The sequence below is a fragment of the Lonchura striata genome, chromosome 5 (assembly GCF_050655825.1).
Source record: "Lonchura striata isolate lonStrDom1 chromosome 5, ASM5065582v1, whole genome shotgun sequence".
Lineage (NCBI taxonomy): Eukaryota > Metazoa > Chordata > Aves > Passeriformes > Estrildidae > Lonchura > Lonchura striata.
In genome coordinates, this window is record NC_140707.1 from 61,567,718 (window position 1) to 61,587,414 (window position 19,697).

At 39.1% G+C, this 19,697-nt stretch overlaps 1 protein-coding gene across 2 annotated transcripts in view; it reads right to left on the bottom strand.

Moving 5' to 3' along the window:
• Positions 1-19,641, bottom strand: part of SETD3 (SET domain containing 3, actin N3(tau)-histidine methyltransferase) — a 60,745-nt gene extending 41,104 nt beyond the window's left edge. The window contains exon 1 of one of the 2 annotated variants that reach the window (XM_021549715.4): positions 19,567-19,641. Coding sequence is in view for 1 of the 2 variants with exons in the window: in XM_021549714.4 (XP_021405389.2) it covers positions 12,108-12,148 (41 nt within the window). In the remaining variant the exon portion in view is untranslated. Of the gene's footprint in view, positions 1-12,107; positions 19,397-19,566 lie in introns of those variants that run through there. The other variant, XM_021549714.4, reaches the window with a different exon arrangement.
• Positions 19,642-19,697: the final 56 nt, after the last annotated feature.

Below are 19,697 nucleotides of genomic sequence, written 5' to 3' on the forward strand. Positions count from 1 at the left end.
TACCACAAACAGTTACATTTGATATGAGATTTCCTAATATTTTTCAGCACAGATGAAGAGGGCAGTAATGCTCACTATGCAATCCATGTTGAATTTATAATAGTACTCATTGGACATAGGATCAATATAAAAGGTCAACCTGCCATAATGTAGTGTGAGACAAGGATAAAGAATCACAATATCAAGAAAAAATTAACTTAAGAGTTTATTTTCATGGTCTTCCTATTATACAGTCTTTCCATCTGGTTTTTTTTTTCTTTACCCCCCCCCAAGCAGTTTTCTGATAGTACATCCTTGACAAAGACTTTATTTGCACATCACCTATTACATGTTCCACTCTCATGTATGCCATCCTGCTACATTTATTTTTGACTCTTCTGCTCTTAAGAAAAATAAATTCAGATGCATCTGTAATGGATCCAATAGCAGAAGTGTAGATGGAGTCCAAAATCTTAAAAGCAAGAACAATGCAGTTCTGTGTTGATTCATAGGAATGTTTTCTACATTCCCTCTAAGCAAAAGTCCCTGCATCTTTAGAATCATCAGAAAATTAAAGCACTCACACCTCATATATTTCATTATAAAAGTTATAAAGTATGAGCTATAGTTTATACCAAGATACTTACAAGTATTAAGATATGCAGGGTGAAAAAATGAAATAATTTTGAAGGATTTTATTTTCTCATTTCCAAGCATGAAGCGAGTTAACTGATCAATAAATTGGGGAAAAACAATCTCAGCAAATGTTCTCTATACACCACTACCAATATACTGCATGCTTTTTTCTTTTCATTATTCTATTATTTTTTTTAAGTTGTATTGAGAGGAATAATCTGCTTGAAATATAAACACCCATCAGTAAATTTATGAGAAGAAAAAAAAAAAACAAAGAAAACTGTGCACATATTATAAATGGAGATATGAAAAGTGCCACCATGGATTCAGAAAAATAATACAGCAACACATGAAGCTGTTCAAATATGGTACACAGCATTAATTTTTGAATTTTTCCCTGTATGAAACACATTAATAGTAAGAATCCATTATTCCAATGAAAGTATTGACAAGAAATATTGCCTAAAGATAAAGGATAAAGCTGATTTCACAGGATGCGAACTTCAGCTTCCCAAATATGAGGAAAAGTAAAATTTGAACAATGCTTTGTATTTATATTACCACCCTAGGTGAATATTGTTTCAGAGGCCAAAACCAGAAATCTAGCTGAAATCTGGTCTATACAACTAAGAAATTCAAGGCTAATATGAGATGTCTCAGCTACTACTGATGTTCAAATAACACACAGCAAACATACCATCGAAAAAAACAAGTTCATTGAACACAACTCATAAGATTGATGGCACCATAATCAGAAATGCATTTTTTTCAGTACACTGCTACCAGTATATGAATATGAAATAAGCTCCCCAAGTATCTCTGCTCTGTTTGATACATGCATCCTGTCTAACTATCGCTTCTTAGCCATCAGAATTTCTACAGAGAAAATATTCTGCATGCATGATTAAATCAGCCAGTCTGTCTCACATTTATAAAAAAAAAAAAAACAAACAAAAAAAAAACATAAGACTGATATCTTGGGATATCTGGTTAAGGAAGTCTTTCCTTTTAGGGAATCAGCTACCTTGATCAAAACTGTACTTTTGGATCCAACTCCCAATCAGAAAAATGGGTTTCTACTTCCTACACACTCATCTTCATTCACTGTTCAGTTACATGAAACAGATATAACTATTTAAGCCTAACACATTTGACAGCTGTATTGTTTAGCAAGAGCCATAATTTGAAAGGATTTGCTGCTATACATATCTGTCTAGAAAATGAATTCCAAATACCAGCGCTGTGAAGTCTGTAGCATTAAAAAGTCACACATTATATCTTATAAAATAAATAATTTAAAAATAGATTATGAATGTTTTTTCAAAACTTCTGAAATCTAACAGAACACTTCATCCAATTTCATGTTTGGGAAAAAAGTTTAGTTAAGGAGTGCTCTGCTGTATTTAACCAGCAAATGATGGCTTATAATGATAGTGGGAGACCTAATATGGAGAAAGCAAGCGTGCTTCCTTTGGAAAACTACCTTTGTAATTCAGTTAATGAAACAGATTTTAGAGTTAAATTTCAATTAAAAAAAAAAAATTCTAGAATTCCACTAAATATTTGTAACTCCAGGGAAAAAGAAAACCAGCATATTTTTAATTTTAAATAAAATTTCAGACAAAAAGGGTCTTATTTCCTGCAAGTGACTAAAACTATTGTTTAGAAAGAAAGTATGAACCCTCTTTTTGACACAGCAATGAAAAAAAGAGGTGTTTGCCAGTACCTGCACAACAACAGAAAAAGCAATAAATACATATTAAAAAAATATATATATAAAATATAGCAGCACAACATGGGGAGAAACAAAACAAAAAATCCTTCAGATGAACCACAAACTTTATGGATGGCTGAAGAAGAAGCACACATTTCAGTGGAAAAGCAATTTGGATTTTTTTTTTTTTTTCAGTTTGGCTTTCTGGTTGTATTCTGGTGAATAGCTTTTAAGTACTATGCCATGTTTTCCTTCAAATGAACGTCGCTGAAAATTCCTGAAAGCATTCTCCAAAGAGCAAGTACACTGACAGCAATGATGAATAAGCTTAGTAATAAAGAACACAGCCACACTTCCAAATATAGTGTATCAGCTGGCTTGACAAAGAGAATCATGCCAAAACTGGCAGTGAGGGGTGTAAATGGATCCATCTCCCTCTCTAATACTGCTATCAAAGAGCAGTTGTCTTCGGTCAGACTTTGAACTGGTTTCCACACCACACACAAAAATAGTATTTTAATGAGCTGTAAAATATGCTTCCTTTTGACTTACAGCTTTAAAAGTGAGCATGTTTACCTAACAGCTTTATAAGGTAACCATGATATGTCCACACAAAACCTTACACACACTAAAGAACTGCCACTAAGTGAATGCATTTTTGTTGTTTTATTTAAAAAATAACCATGACTGCTTTAGCATTTAAGAAACCTAATACTTCTGGTATTAGATAATTTGACTTCATCACAGGACCACATTTCCTTATGGAAGCAATGCCAAGCTTGCATGATAAAACACAGATCTTTCCAAATAATAGGTCAGTAAGAAACTTCCATTTAAACATTAACAAACCCCCCCAGTTCACTGCAGTGCTACATATCGCTGCAGTCAGGTTTGATAGGAAAAAAAATTAAAATATCTATCATTGAGTACTATAAAGACACCTACCTCTCCCTCTCTTTAACTGGGTAAAAATACAAATTTGCAACCTTTGTTGCAAAACTGTGAATATGATAATTGTGCTAAGTAAACACTATGTTAATTTTTAACTGTGCTGGATTTTAAAAATTTAACCGACATGATGCTTTCTTTTCCAGTGGCTTTGAAATCCCTGCAGTGCTCCGTCACCCTCCTCATCTCCTCCAGGACTTGGAATAGCTTCAGCTTTTACTTTTTACTTTACAGAGCAGTAAACCAGCTACCCAATAATTTGCCAGAGTTTTACAATACCAACCAAGTTAGTAATTCCCACAGCAAGAGTCATCTCTCCAAGTTTAACTTTGCTTCAAGGACTCAATGCAGTATTTTAACATTGCATCTTCTTTAATTCAGATCCTTGCAGATACTAATTGCATCATGTTCTCATTATTATATAACAGTTACCACTCCATGCATCTACTTGGCACACATGGGCCAGATGGCAGAGGGGTGCAGATCTAGAATCTGTATTAGAAGGATACATACGGGTAAACAAGGGCAGACAAGGAGGAGATAAGGGAATTCTCAAGCCATGCAAAGAGCAAGGAGAGGTGAGTATTTTAGGTGGCAGTGGGATATGTTCCTTGCCTGCATCAAAAGGAAGGACAGATGAGTGGGATGCACAAAAATGAGGCTTTCATTTTCTTTTTCTAGTTTGACTGCCTAGCCAAAGTCCTCTTCCTCCCTGCTTCAGAGAGGGAAGTGTATCATCTCTTACATCAACATATGTTAAGAAGCAAGGGTCTTAAAGGACGAGCTTAATGCTTATAGGCAAGTGACAGGAGCTCTCCAATTTGTATGTAGAACACAATTTTACACTTGATATAACCAGTTTTACGCAGAATGTGATCTTTTGGTTCCACTGAAGTTTGTTTTTTTTCTCCTAAACTTAAATCTTATGACTGTGGCTAAAAAGATAAATACATTTCATAGCAAATAGATGATATCAAGAAGTGTAAGAACAGTGTGGGTGGAGTAAGAGATCTGTGATCTTTAAGAAAAATTCAGCTTATACATTTACAATGAACGCTATGTTTTCTTCTGAAAACCACCTACATCATGTCACTTGGAAACCACATTAACATTCTCATCACTCCTAAGGTATTAATCTAAATGTTCCCACTAAATAAATGACTAATTAGTTACTGATTCAATCCCTTTCCCCCAGCTCTTTCTTCTTTGATATACTCCACCCCTTCTCTTCTTACTATTAATTCTCCTCTCCTATGACCGCCTTTTCTTTATTCTTCCACTTCCTCTACAAACTTGTCCCAAAAGCTGTTCTAAATACAAATGTAATTGCAATTCACTGTCTGTATATTTTCTTTCTCCAGCATGTCTCAGTTCTTCTGCTTAAGTTGCAAACTCTTTTGGACCTTCTGTGATTGTATAGTGGAATAATAACAAAGGAGCCTTTTCTTTTTTTTTTTAAACAGCATCTGAAGTATTTCTGTAACACTGATGATGACACTGATAAAAATGACCTAAAGAAAGCACTAATAAGATTAATAATAGAAGCATACATATTTTTTCCACTTATGACTGCATTCCACTTAAAATACAATGTGAATTTATGTTTCCCTCAACCATAACCCACACAATTTCCTTGAAGAGCCAGCTTTGATACATGTGCTCCTCATGCAAGATGCTGTACTTAGAATCAGTCCAATGCACAACACAACTAACAAAGAGTGCCCTAGGATCTTCTGCTCTCCCAAAACAACTTGCACCCCTCAAATGCAGCTCCTTCTTGCTAGTTGATCTGAACACTCTATTCTGTATAAAATATAGGCCAGCAGCTTAGGCTTTTCATTTGAACATCAAGTCAAGAAAGCCACCTCCAGCAGCAACCCACAGCTCCAGATACTCATGTACTGCAGGGAGAGATCCTGGAACACACTTATATTGGTTACACGCTGCAGTTTTTTTCCAATTCCATCTTATGAGGTTCTGTTTACCATTGCCCCCTCCCTTTCTAGTGTCTGCTTCCTGGATTCAAGACCACCCAAAGCCACAGGTCTTCCTCCACAATCTTGATTAAAAAACACTTATTACAGTCCCTCATATCTTCCCTTCTACAAAGGACTGCACTGAACAGCATCCACCATCTCCTGGAGAAATAGCAAGAAGTTGCCCTTGTCTGTTTCTTTGTAAAGTTTATAGTTTTAATCATTACTATATTCTCCTTTATTTTTCTTCTCCCCTCATCCTGTCTTCTACCAGAGGAAAAGTAACAGTGTCAGCAATCAAGAGCAGGCTACTTAGAGACCTACAGGAAAAGCAGGACAGAGGGATTTTCTCCAATATGTCCATGCTACTTCTTGTAGCCCAAGCTGCAATGCAGTAAGCTTCCCTTCTTCAGGAGGCCTGGGAAATTACCCAGGGCAGCTTCTCCTACTTCATACACAAACTCACTTTTATTTTCTTTTCAAAGACCTGATTTAACCACATGATCGATTTGCAATAGGACTCTGAACATTCTGTCACTCAGGTAAAGCAAATTAAATAGGTTGTCACCATTACTTCTTAACAAGAACAGTCTTCCTGAGAAAAAGTCTTTGAAAGCCTCATGTCTTTTGATTAAGTTATTTCCTTCCCATACCTTTTCTCATCTTTCTCACTTAGCAGATGGATTTTATTCCCTTCAGGAGATAGGTACCATTTACCTCTGTCTGCTCTCTGGGATACTTGCTTCTCACAAGCATTCCTTTTCTTTGAGGAATCTACCACACTTTGCTGCTCTCTAAAGTAGACACAGTACCATATGAACAGTACAATCATCTAAATAAATGCAACCGATTAAGAATAAATTTTTCCCCCAAAGGGGACAAAATAAAGACTGATGCATAAAATATCTCTCTAGCCTTTGCTAATGAAAAGAATTTACTGGCAAAAAAATTATTAGAAATGTATGCCCATATTGTTAATGCTTCCAAAGGAATGTTTTCTCTTCCTATAGGATGGATTTGAGTACATTACAGTATATGTATGCCATTGTTTTAAAAACAGTTAACATAAACTAACAACAAAAAAAAATTGTTAGATAACATTTTTGCTTTTGTACTTATGCAGAAAAATCCAGTTCTTGCAAAGCATCTGTTTTTCAGCTAGACCATCTTTTTACTTCCCATGGGCTGTTTACTAAGGCATAAGACAGTCACATGTGTGACACATGCTTCAATAAACCCAGATGTAAATTTTTTGATTGTTTGTAAGAAAACTGCTTACATGTTTTGTCCTGGAAGAGATGTTTGCTATGGCAGTGTAATCCCAGAAGAAACACCCCCCTCAACATATAAAAGAAACTTTGAAAAAGTTTAGTCTACAAAACAAGTAAGATTAGTTGTTGTCTAGATATAGCCACCCAGTGCTCACGTAAGAAAACTTCCCAAATGGCAAAACCATAAATACAGAAATGTTGATATGGACCAAAATATTTATTAGCCAGTATGTCACAGAAAGTTACTTGTAGGTTTTACCTGTTATCCTGTGCACATACATACTACACAATGATTAAGTAAAAGTATTCATATGCTAAGACATGAACTAGTGTGCTACCTTTGCTGTACTTACATGGCTGTGTAAAGATCTAAATATTACTCTATTTTCAAAACTAGATCCTGTGATGGCTTAACACAACCTGTCCTACTTGCCGTTGCAATGTGCCAAGGCTAAAAACCACTTCAGTATGTCATTTCAGACAGCAACTCCTTGGCCATCCTGGCACATTTACCATGTGTCTTCACGGAAATCTTAATATAAATGATGACTAATGAGATCAAAAACTAGGACCTGCCATCACCATTTCCTGTATTTTGCTTAGTCAGACTACTTTGCAAAAGTAGAAAAAATTAGTTACATTGATACCTATGAAGGCACAAGATAAAATTAAGCAATACTATGTTAATAGAGGTGCAACAAAACACTGTAACACTCAATACATTGCTCCAGAGTGAACAGCTAAGAAATACAAGTTCTGCCCCAGTTCAAGACAGCTGATGTGCTTTGAAATTTTGGCAAGGCCTTGCATGCAATTAGGACTTTAGAATAATGCTAAGTATATATTTCCATGTAAATGTTTTTTAACCCAAAATGTACATTTCACATAGCTTTGTCTTGGTTACTAAGAATCATAGTAATTTCAACCGCCAAAAAAGAGGCAGCACCTCTACAAATGGGGGAAAGAATTAGTCATAAAAATTTAATCCATTCCTCCATTTGTGTTACTGAAAAAAAGAAATGTGCGTGTGTATACCTTTCACTTTTTTTCAAATTCTCTAGAATGCACAGAAAAGACTGATGCATATTGATACATATCACTACATATTTACTGTGACCTGCTTCAAGTAACTGCTAGAGCAGAAGGAAAAGAGCCTAGTTGAAATGCAAAAAAAATTCTTGGGTATCACTGTGTAAATTTTTTTAAAGTCCTTTTTTAATTGCATTATAGTCAATAGCATAAATAACACATAACTAGGCAATAACATATATTCCAATTAACTGGATTGTCTCTAAGGAAGAGATTTAAAGCTGAAGACACTTAATGCCAAGGACTACTGTTTAATTGCAACAATAATTCCACATAAGTGGATTGCCCTCAAGCAACCTAGTAGCAATTGGGCCCACAATTATTGCTATGCACTGAAAAATTCTCCTCTCAGTTCAGCTTAGTTTTTGCTTTAACACCTTTGCCTACCCTCTGCTTTCTACACCTACTGCAACTCCAGTGTGATTTACTATTGCCTCCTACACTGCTCCCTTCCAATGAGATAATTACACAGGGCCATCATACTCACAAACCACATCTCCAGTCTTGGCATAGGCAGCACATCCTATGAAGGGATGGCCATGGTCGTGGCACCCTTCTCATGTAACTAGTTCTCATGTTGAAGTTACCCCTCCAAGCAGCCAGGTATATGCAGATGTAACCATACATCACATATGCCACCTGCATTCTACTGAAAAGAAATTACTACCCACAGAATCCTTCCAATATGGGTACATAAAACCTCTTGCAAATCACTGTAATGAAAGAGAGGAAGGAAAGAGGACATCCAGAGCAGAAAACAAGTTTCATAAGCTTTAAGACTTGTTCTAGGCTATGTGGCAACACACTCAATTTTTGCCCTCAATAGGAGTTTCATTATACATTCATGTCTTGTACCAACTTAAATTGGCTGAGTGTTTCAATACTGCTGCTGGAAACAAAAAACTACTTAAGTATCTATATTTGGACACTGAATTGACACTACCCAGCATGCACAATTAAACTGTGCTTGAAATCATAAATTTCTGAATTCAGCTACAGTTTCACATTGCTTCCTGTAATACCCTGTCCTTAAAGAAGGGATTCTAAGCAGTTTTAAAGTAACTGCTGTATTTTTTTCCAGCTAAGAGTATGAAGAGCAGCTGTTCCATCAAGCTTCTGGAACAGATGAATTCCTTAAAGATATAGTCAGAGGTGGTACTGATGGCACTTCACCCTGACCAGGAGACTATCAGACCACAAGAAACAAAACATGGTCCAGAAATGTTTATTGAATTCCCAGGGCTTCCAGGCTGCAGCCAGGAACCACAGCAAAAACTACTACAAACAATGAAAAGACAAGTTTGGAGAATTCCATTGGGTATTGCTGTATGTTTCCAAGATGTGGGAATAGTTATGGCAGTTAATGGGTTTGCTGTTAAATTATACTGTGTGCCTTGTACACATCTGAAAGACACCTGACAGAAAAAGTTGATATAAGATCATGGTTGCATGAAGGCAAAAAGTTAAGAGTGGCACTCCAGCTCCATGAGAATGTGCTGCTCTTTTACCCACACAGAGTGTACACCTGGCCTGCCTCCCTGCTCTGGATTCAGGGCAACATCAGCTCATTGAACACATATAAAAATCTATCACTGCTCATTTGTAGAAATAATGAATGAGCATTACTGTCATTCATTCCATGTGAAGCTTGAGGAGAGTTGAGTGCTTTGTCATACAGCAAGGTTGTACAATGGTTGCCAATGTATAAACTGGAGCATGTACAGATTTACTGCAATGCAATTGATAAGAAATACTCCAGGGATGCTCCTTAATAGCTTGGGAAAAACATTTTACCATTTTACATTTATAAAAGAGCTGCTTTTTTTTCTGGCAAACCCTTACAGAAGAGATCACAGCCCTCAAGCCCAGTTATGATTACACTTCAATTCACTGCAATTTTAGTGTCCTCAAACCACCCAGTGCAGACCAAGCACTCTGCATTTCTAAATCCCAGAAGAGTACTATTTGACAGTTGAGTGAGGAACTTCTGACAATATTTAAGAGCTATGCACATTGAAAAAAATGTAAGAAGTTTCTGCTATGAATGCCTGATAAGTGATGTAACTGAGGGCTTAACAACTGTCAGAAAGTCTTCCAAACCCATTTGCCTTAAGCCCACTCCCTAGCTAGTGGTTAAAATGGTGATTTTTCCAGAAGGTGTCTAGAAGTTTCAGGTAAAACACTGGCAGTTTTCTAAGCTTTTTATACTAGACCTTGAAAATGAAGCAGCATATTCTTTCAAGCCCCTTCATACCTTCTGGCATTCATAGTTGGCAACTTGAGACCTTACAGTCTCTTCCGTGTTTACTCAAACTCTGCAGTGGTTTGAAATAAAGAAGCTTTTAACATACACATTTACTGGGCTCTAAGGAACAAGAAAGACACAGCAGTATTAAGTGTTACCTAGCTTCATCCCTGAGCTTTCAGATGTTTGATAAAGTAATAAACAAAATGTATATAGACTACAAGGTTCTGTAAACTGCCATAATCTTCTCAGAATGTTAATCCTCACTATTTAGAAGAATGATAGGAGAACTGCTAAGATGCACTTGTTTTTCTGGTATGCTTGCAGGTGACAACATAAGCCAAAGAAGAAATATTTTAAACATTTGTTTCAGCACACACATTACAGAGTAAGTACATTGCCCACTCCAGTTCTAAAATATCTAGGAAGGCTATATAACTTTCTGGACAAAGATATCCTCTCTGTATTAAGGCAGAAAGATTGACCAGCATGTTTTCACAAGGTAACTGCCTCTAGTACACTAATAAACTGTTAACATGTCTGCTAAGAATGTTTTCCTGACCCATCTTAATTTGGTGCACACCCCATGTCAATTCCTCAACCTATCACTCTGACCCCCAGCATACACTGAATCACAGAGTAGGGCTGACCAGACCCTACAAACAGTATTTCAAAATGTTCAGATAAAGAGCTGAAAATATTTCTGTAGTCTTTCTACAAATCTCTAGGAAGCCCAAGCTTGTTTTGCCTCTGACCCATCCAAACCAAGATTTGAATGTTTTTATTTCTAAGTATCTTCCTTCCTAGTTTCCTGGGCCTATCTCATTTCTGCACAGACAGCAAAGATAATCCACTTGTGCCAGATTCCAGCAGTTTGGATCTTCAACAGTTCCAGGCCCCTGCAGACCCCACGCCTCCCATCTCATCTGAGACCTGCATGGCTTCCTGTGCTGCAGCAAGAATCCAGTGCAAGCAGCAGCCTCAGGGTCTGCTGTCACAGCCACAGCCCCATGTCCCCCACCAGCAACACCACCGGGTCTCCTTCGGCCATAAAGGACCACATAAAGGCTGATGGATACTTATATCCATCAGCCCAGAAGAACATTTGCTCCTACTGAATATAATCTCAAAGAAGGGAAAAAACAGCAGCATGACTCCAGACAAGACTGGCTGTCAGTGTTATGATTCCCAGTTCTTGTAACCGAGTTTCCTGCTACCACAAATAGAACCATTATCTACAAGTCAGGCAAATTTGTAAATTGATAGAGATGACTTCTACTCAGACCAAGAAACTGAGAGGCATAAAAGACAGAACTGAATACAAACACCATGGCTATTGTAGCAAAGCTGCACCTGATATCTTGCTGCAGGTGACACTGATGAATCATTCTCCACCAGAAAAAAAATGCATTCTGGGAGAAGCAGGACTTTCCAAAACTAGACCAGTCATGCCCTAGGCCTTAGGCCAACACATCATATAGGGTCAGGACAGAAGTCTGCAGAAATGTGCTCAAACCAGCTTTTTGTTATTAACCTGATCTGTCATTTGAGAGTTTTCTGGAAAAGACACAACTTTATCTTTACAGAAGGTAAAATATTCCTCAGAATTGCAGAGAATTTTGCTGTCTTGGAGTGCTCCAGTAAAACCCCAGTATGACAAATAAAACCAGCATAATTACACTTTCAAACTAGGCATACAACATGCCTTTAAGACTGCAATCACTGTTTACTAGAATTTGCAAAGTTTTTGGCTGTTCATATCACTACATGAAACTCTATACCTTCAAACAACTTAGAGACCAACTCTCAGACATCACAGAATACATCAAGCAATTTTTTTTATTAGTCTATTCATTTTTTTCTTCTAAATGCCCAAACTCAAAGTGCAACAGGACAGATTTTTTTTTAATATTCAAGCATGAATTCAGAGACTCAGTAAGCCAGCGAAACAGTCTGTAGAAGCCAGGCATCCTACAGTGACAGAAGGAAATCATAATATTATCTGTCATTGTCTTGAAAACAGGAATTCTATTTTCAAATAGGCCATTGACAAATGCAAAAATTGTCATTTCATGAGCCCTTACAGAGCTCACTGTTCTCAAGCATCAGCTGGGAACAAATAACTGCTTGAATGCTGACTTTTGGAAATAGAGGCAGCGAATAGATACAATCTGAATCTGACAACCACATGAAAACCCAACAGTCATTTTCTGCAACTCTAAGTTTTACAGTTCTATTAGTGTACTCACTGTATCAGCACACAGAGCTTCTCAAATTGGTCTGACAACATCCATTTTACTTGCTCCTGACTGACAGAATCAGGTGCAACATACGCCACAGGGAATGGATGCTTCTCTATTTTAAGAAGAGTTAATATATTAATATGCTATCAATGCAACTCTGCTTAGCAAAGGGGAAGATTACACATTGTAGGTGGTCATCCAAAGTAACCAGCCATTTCTTTCTTCACCAGCCAACCCTTAAAACTTTCTGCAAGTCTAAAAATACTATCCCAGCACACAAAGTTCCTTAAGCAAAGAAATTAATCCATACACAGCTCAGCTTTGTGCTAAGATCACTTCATTTGAAAAAGGCAGTTTCCAAAGAAAGGATTATCCAGTTGCAAGACCATTGATACATATATGTACACATATATATATATGTATACACACACACAGATTATATATATATGTATATAAATGACATCAAGACATACCAGGAATACCCAAAGACAGGCAGTGCAGTTACCCTCCAAAGTGAGCAGCGGTAGTTATAGAATGGCTGCTGGTTTAGAGGTTAGAGTTGAAGTTCCACAGCAAGACTGATGAAATGTGTCAGTCACCAGTTTCCTGAATCCCAGCAGCTCTAACCATGCCACCTGAAGCTCACAGACCACCCAGAAGCCAGAGCCTGTATAACACAGTGGAGACTAACCCAGAAGACTGTGAGCCTATTTTGAAAAGTCGGTTTTGTTTATGCAAAAAACTAAACCCTGCACAAATGGGTCACAGGCTTTTAGATACAGACCAGTAGCTATTTCTGAGTAACCTATTCAAAAAGCAACTGTGCAGATGCATTAAAAAAAGGCTTTTGTATCAAGGGTTCAATTGACAAAACTGAATAAATAAACCTGTAAATAGATGCAGGGAAAACCAGCTAAGACTGGAAGATCTGAACATTTTATTACTGGTTTTGAAGAAGCAAGAAAACCAACTTTATGAACACTGATATCAACCTCTGTCCCATTCTATCAAAAGAATGGAAGAGTATATTGGTGACAATTCATCATAGCCCAGTGAAAGTCTGGAAAAACAAATGTTAAGACCAGAATAAGGAATAGTGACTACCAATGCAGTAAAACAGAACCATTTTAACAAACCTTGAAATGCTGTCTGTACAGTAGGTATCAAAAATGTAACAAAAACATCTACATGCCCAACACCTTCTACTTTTGAAAATGATAAATTATAGTCTGTTGTATTTAGGGAAAAAAACAAGTAACCTTGAATGTTAAAATGAATCTTATATAGCTGCCTGGAACTAGAGATTTGCTGCACAAGGGTAACTTGCTGTTTGTTAACAGGCATCTCTGGTGGCCTACTATTTTCACTTCTTCTAAGAGTACACAATTGAAAACTGCAGGATAGAAATAAAACTATTCTGCTACTACTCCATCATTACAAAGCTCTTAAGAGGTGAGACATTCAACCATCACTTCCTCCAAGTTCAGGAATGCTTCATCTCTACATGCAGGATGTTAAGTCTGCATCAATGAACAAGACACTCCTGACAAAACTCAAAGAAACAGTAGAGATGAAAGCATGGCCAGCTTACTCAGCAAAAATCAAGGTATTGTTTGAGCATGCAAGGGTGGGGACAGGAAAGCTAAAGCCCATTTGAGTTGAAGCTGGCAAGGGACAAAGTACAAGGATAGTAAGAACGGCTTCCACAGGTGCATCAGGAGCTACAGGAAGACAAGACAAGGCAAGGTTGTGAGCCTGACTGGAATAGCACTGGGGAACCTGATGACAAAGGACACAGAAAAGAAGACCGGCACTGCTTGTCTTCTTCAATGACAAGACTTGCCTTCAGGAATCCTAGGTCCTGAGATCTGATGGATCTTTAGTGAAATAGGATCAGGAACACAAACATTTAAACAAACTTTAAAAAAATAGATCTCGCACTGAAAGGGACCATTGGAGACTGACTTGCTCAACCTCCCCTACTCAGGCAGTGCCACCAAGAATGGAGAATGGAGACTCAGTCTCTAAACTGTGCTCAGTCACCTTGACAGTAAAAAAGTATTTCCTGATGCTCAGAGAGAACATCTTCTGTTGCAGTTTGTGCCTATTACTTCTTGTCACTGCGCACCCCTGAAAAAAACTGGCTCTGCCTTCTTTGCACCCTCCCTTCAGATATTTGTGCACACTGAGAAGATCCTGCTGGGCCTTTTCTCTAGGCCAAACAGTCTCAACTCTCCCAGCCTTTCTTCCTATGAGGAAAGTCCCTTAATCATCTTAGTGGCCCCTCTAGAATAACTCCACCTCTCACACTGAGGGGCTCAGAACTGAACACTACACTCCAGACGTGGCCTCACCAGTGCTGAGAGGAGGGAAGCTGCTGAAGCAAGTAACCTTGATGGGAGAGCAGTGGATGATGTTCATCTCTCCATTGGTAAGGCTTTTAACAATATCTACCATCACATACTCACACAAGCTGATAAACTACCAACTAAAGTAGTGGACAATAAGGTGGATTGAAAACTGGCTGCACGAGGTTGTGGGGAATGGCACAAAGTTCAGCTGGAGGCTGGTCACACCAGCATAACCCAGGGATTAGTACTGGAACTAACACTGATTATCATCCTCACTGATGATTTGAGCAGTGGGACAAAGTAAACATACAGTTTCATAAATTATATAATTGCAGACATCAAGATACTGTTCATTTGAATTACCTAGAGGCAAACCTGTAAAAAGAGATCTTTCAGAAGTCCTTGTCAGAAATATTTTCAGTACAAAAGTTCTTAAATGCAAAATCTACTTCTCTCAGTTCCTGAAGTTATTATGTGGCTACATCTATAACCTGTCATCAAATGAAGATAATCAAGCACCTCCAACAGCGGCCACAAAGACAACCCCCACAGGACCTATCAAGGGCAGGAAGCAGCCTGCTCCTCATGCTTGGTTGGCACCAGCCCCTTCCCACAAAGTAACTCATCTTCCCTTAGCTTGGCATGAGACTGGACACACCAGGCAAGACCCAGCATACAGGAAGTTCTGGACCAGCAACACAGGTCCCATGGAAGTAGAAATCCACACATATCCTCTTCCTACTCTGCTGAAACATTACTCAAAAACTTTGGGTACTAGTGCTAAAAAGCATTAAAGACAAAGCAAGATTAACTAAGAAATACAGCCAGCATTTGTAATATAAGAGACTTAGTTTTATTGAGATGATGCCATCATTATATATCATATACTAAAATACATACAAATATATAAAAAGGACAATCTACAATCTGATCTGCATGCAAAAGGCTAGAATCAGGTAGCTAACAAAGAAGCCCAAGAGATTGACTCCCCTCCTTTCAGTGCAGGTTATCACACTCTTAACAGAAACAATAAAAAAGGAACTGAATAGAACTGACAAACTTTACAGTCTATCTTCAATTACAAAAACAATTTTGGCCTACATTAAAACACTAGTTGAAAACCATATGTTTAAACACTGCTGTAGGCACTTCCAGGACAGGTTAGTCAATTCCTTCAGAGATATTTGGAATATACCCAAGAATAAAATAAGCCAACTAATCTGTCATCCCCAGTACATAACAGACTTTAACATCAGGCTCAGAAAATCCTTCTGAAAAGTAAAATGATACCTCTCAAGTTACAAGTTATATTGTATTTTGATTCCTAATAGGATATTAGCAGCTACATTCTCAGCAACATGTCTTTTCCTTTATTTCTGCTTTATGTATTACCTACACCTGGCCAACTTGAGAGCCTGTGAACACCAGTACTGGAGATAAAACTGATCTCAAGCACAGTCATTCACATCTCTGCATCATGCAGCCCAGGTTAGACACACAGGTGGAAGCCTCCTGCAGTGACAGGTCTGCTGCTCTGGCCTGGTCACAGAACCCAGAGCTGAAATGAAAGAATACAGCTCTAATTCTTCCTTATTTCAAAGAAAGGAAAAGGATTAACAGACTACCTGAACAGGATGGGAAGTGGTAAAGGAAGGGCAAGGATAGATGGAGCAACTGGAATAGTCATTTGTTAGAAGAGAAGCAATCAAGAGGCAATGTAGGGCAGAGCAGCTAAAAACAGAAAAAGGGAGCAAAGAAGGTTAAAGCAGAGGAAGGGCAAGACCAAAAATGCAAAGCAATATTAAAATACACTTGGGCATGAAGTCACCTCTTAACTGCTACAAACACAAGCCTAGCTCCAAATACACACGACTAAGACCAGACAACACTAATGGACCATTTTTATGGAGCAATGAAGTACTCCTGCAGTACTTTTAGTTTTGAGACATTCTTTCTCATATTTTACATAACAGCCTAAGTTAAAAACACTATTAGTCACCTAAAGCGAAATCTAGGAATCTGAAGTGTCTCCAACAAGTTCTTTGGCAAAGGATGGTCAGAATCAAATGATTCCCTTTACTATAGAAAGCTGTACCACCACAGGTGTGTCAACCACAAGCACAAGCCTAAAGCATTTGGAAAAGAGGAAAGACTGAACCACTGCTGTATGCACTGCACACATCTACTCTGCAAAGAACAAACTGCTAATCCCATTACAGTGTAAGGTTAAGGAAAGAACAATGGTGATAGTGGTGACTGTGATACTGGGAAGAAGCCAATCTACAGAATAATATCAAAAGAAGCCACTAAAGTTAGCTAAATATTTACTTGATACACTTAAAAAACCACCAAGTACAACAAATTTAGCTAAGTATTGGGAATCAAATTCCAAAAGATGTTTATTCTTAGAATCAAAGAAAACATGCCTTGATAGTATTCCGATTACAAATGCTTGAGGTAGCACTAATCTACTAAAAAAGGAAGTCCTGTCATTTTGACATTATCTCCCTCCCCACCCAGTTGAACCTAGCTACATACTAAGCACAAGACTGCCTCATGCATTAAATATAAACTTCTGGTAAGAAATTATTAATTTGAAGGTAGCACAAAATGCTGAAGGGCAAAAAAAAAAGTCCATATCCAACAGAACAGCTCAAAAAAGTATGTATTTCTTAATTCACTTTTATCAGCTTGCTAATTTGGAACTATTACATTATTTACCACAGGTTTGTCCCTATACCCCTTGGCCTTCCATTAAGGCTTTCTTAAGCAGATGAAGTAATTCTTACTATCAACACCTGCCTGATCTTTCTAGGGAAGATAGTTATCTATCCACAGGAAACAAGCTCTTAACTCCTTTGTCTGTCTCTTGAATCAGATCCTCAGACAGCTATTTGACCAGAAAAAAAAAACAAACTTACTCTTTAAAGAAAATAAGCTGATAAACTCTACCAATTTACCAACCCACTTTTGTAATTTTATTTCTTTGCCTGAATTTTGCTCCTCCTGAAGACTCCCACAAACTTCTTTTCCTAATTCCTTTAGAGCAGAATTAATTAAAAGCCCTTATGTACTGTCTTTACCCGCATGTTCCTAAATAATGTTCTTAATTTAGAAAATATTAACCTCACTTTATATAATATAACTCCTAACTGAGAGTAAAGCAAGCCACCCTGACTTCAGCCATCAGTAAGGCAGACTTAACAGAACCACCCAGGCCTCCAAAAGCTTAAGCCACAGGCATCATGAGGTCTCATGCACTGAGCCCTATGACAGCCCACTAGAAAAGATACAGATCCCTTAAGACTTCCAGTACTCTTAAAGTACCTCTTTTTGGTTGTTTTTTTTTTTTGAAAGAGGAACCACTGAAATACTCACTTGCTGAGAAGTACACAGTTTATCAAATTAACTACATAACCAGCACCACTATGACCAAGTATTACATAGATACAGTAGATATGTCAAAATAAATTTATTATAATTAAAACATCATCAAGATGTACACTTTTCCATACAGAGAGGCATAAGACAGCCTATTTTTGATTTCTGTACCATACTGAAATCAGAATTCTATTTCAAGGCATGTCTGACTTCAGCAACAGATCAGGCCATCTCTGGAAATAGCGATATACAGATTACAAACTATTTTGGAGTTTGTGGCATTTCTTCCCCCAACAGCCTAAATCTATTTCTCAGCACACAACATCAAAAATGTGTTTTCAACTCTACTGCAGTGTATACTTCAATCCCTGCTAAACATAACTGAAAACTACTAAGGCACAAGCCAGCATGCTTGAATCTCTACCATATTAAGTTACTTAATTGAGCAAAAATATCAGGAAGCCACCCCCGCCTTTGAGTCCATCATGCCTTTCCTTCCCACAACTTGTACACTGGCTTACTATTTTGTACCAGGAACCTGATAGTGGACATACAGAATGCCACAGTTGTTTTCTACTCACCTATGGGATTACAACAACTGAAAGCAGAAAGCACTTGCCAGACATTAAGCTAACATTGTAGCAATTTTCAGAGAACAAAGCTGTCACTTGAATGTACAGGTGCCTTCATTACATGCTCTTAGAAGGGACAAAGACAATCTACTTTCAGCTTGATCTCAGAAGCCAGTTTAGGTTCCAAAGACAAGCCCATCTAGAAGAGCAGATACCAAGCTTGGGGCAAGAGCAGCTTTGAACCATGAGGGACAACTTCCAAAACTGAGGTTATTCTGATAGCTGAATGTAGGGTAAAAAAATTTAGGAATTTGCTAAGAACTGAAGGCAAAGCACAGCCTCAGCTCAAGCAACTCTAATGAAGTGTTGCTGGGTAAGAAAGAAGAAGAAGGGTTCACGGGACAGGCAGCTGCTGTAGCAATAGGGGAAGGCTGAAATACCGAGGCTGTTTCAGGAGTAACACCCCTGTCAATAAACATTTACGATTTATTCTAATTTTAACTCCTCTCTCTCTTTTTCTTCCAAAGATTTAACTCTGCTTCAGCAGGCTGCAGACGGGGTGAGAAAGGAAAGAAACCAGAGCACTCTTCTCCAGCCAGAGGAGGGCTCAGAGGAGCCACACACCCGCAGAGACGCCCCTGAGCCAGACCCCGGGAGCTGGGGCATGGGAAAATGAAGTAGGAGCAGGGAGGATTCAAACCGTATCACATATTAAAAAAAATAAAAATCTAATCATATCACGAGGAAAGCAGTTTTAAGCCATTTGCTTTACTCTCGTTTCTATCAGGGTCTGGAGGGGGGATGGGGCAAGGCAAAACGCCGGTGCCGCCGCCTCGCTCACTGGAGACCCGCGCAGGCCGGGCTGGAGCGAGCCCGGCCCGCCCCAGGCGGCCCCGGGGGACGCGCCGGGAGAGGGAAAGGCCGGGCCGAGCCTGGCGGAGGCTGCGGCTCGCAGGGGAAGGAGGCCCGGACTGGCCCCGCACCGGCCACGCGGGGCAAGGCAGGGGCGGCGAGGCCCGGCGGGAGGGGGTGTCCGGAAAGAGCGGCGCCTCCTCCGGGGAAGGAGGAGGCGGCGGAGCGGGGCGAGCTCGCGCCGCCCGGAGGGTCGAGAGGAAGGGCCCGTGCTGCAGCAGGGGAGGGGGCGCGGCGGCCCCGCCTTACCTCCCGGCACGACCGCTCCCGCCTGGCCCGAGCGAGCGGCGCTCCCGAGCCCGCGCCGCCGCCGCTGCCCGCGGTGGGGAGGCGGAGCTCCGCCCGCCCCCGCCCCCTCTGCGCGCCCTGCCGCCATTGGC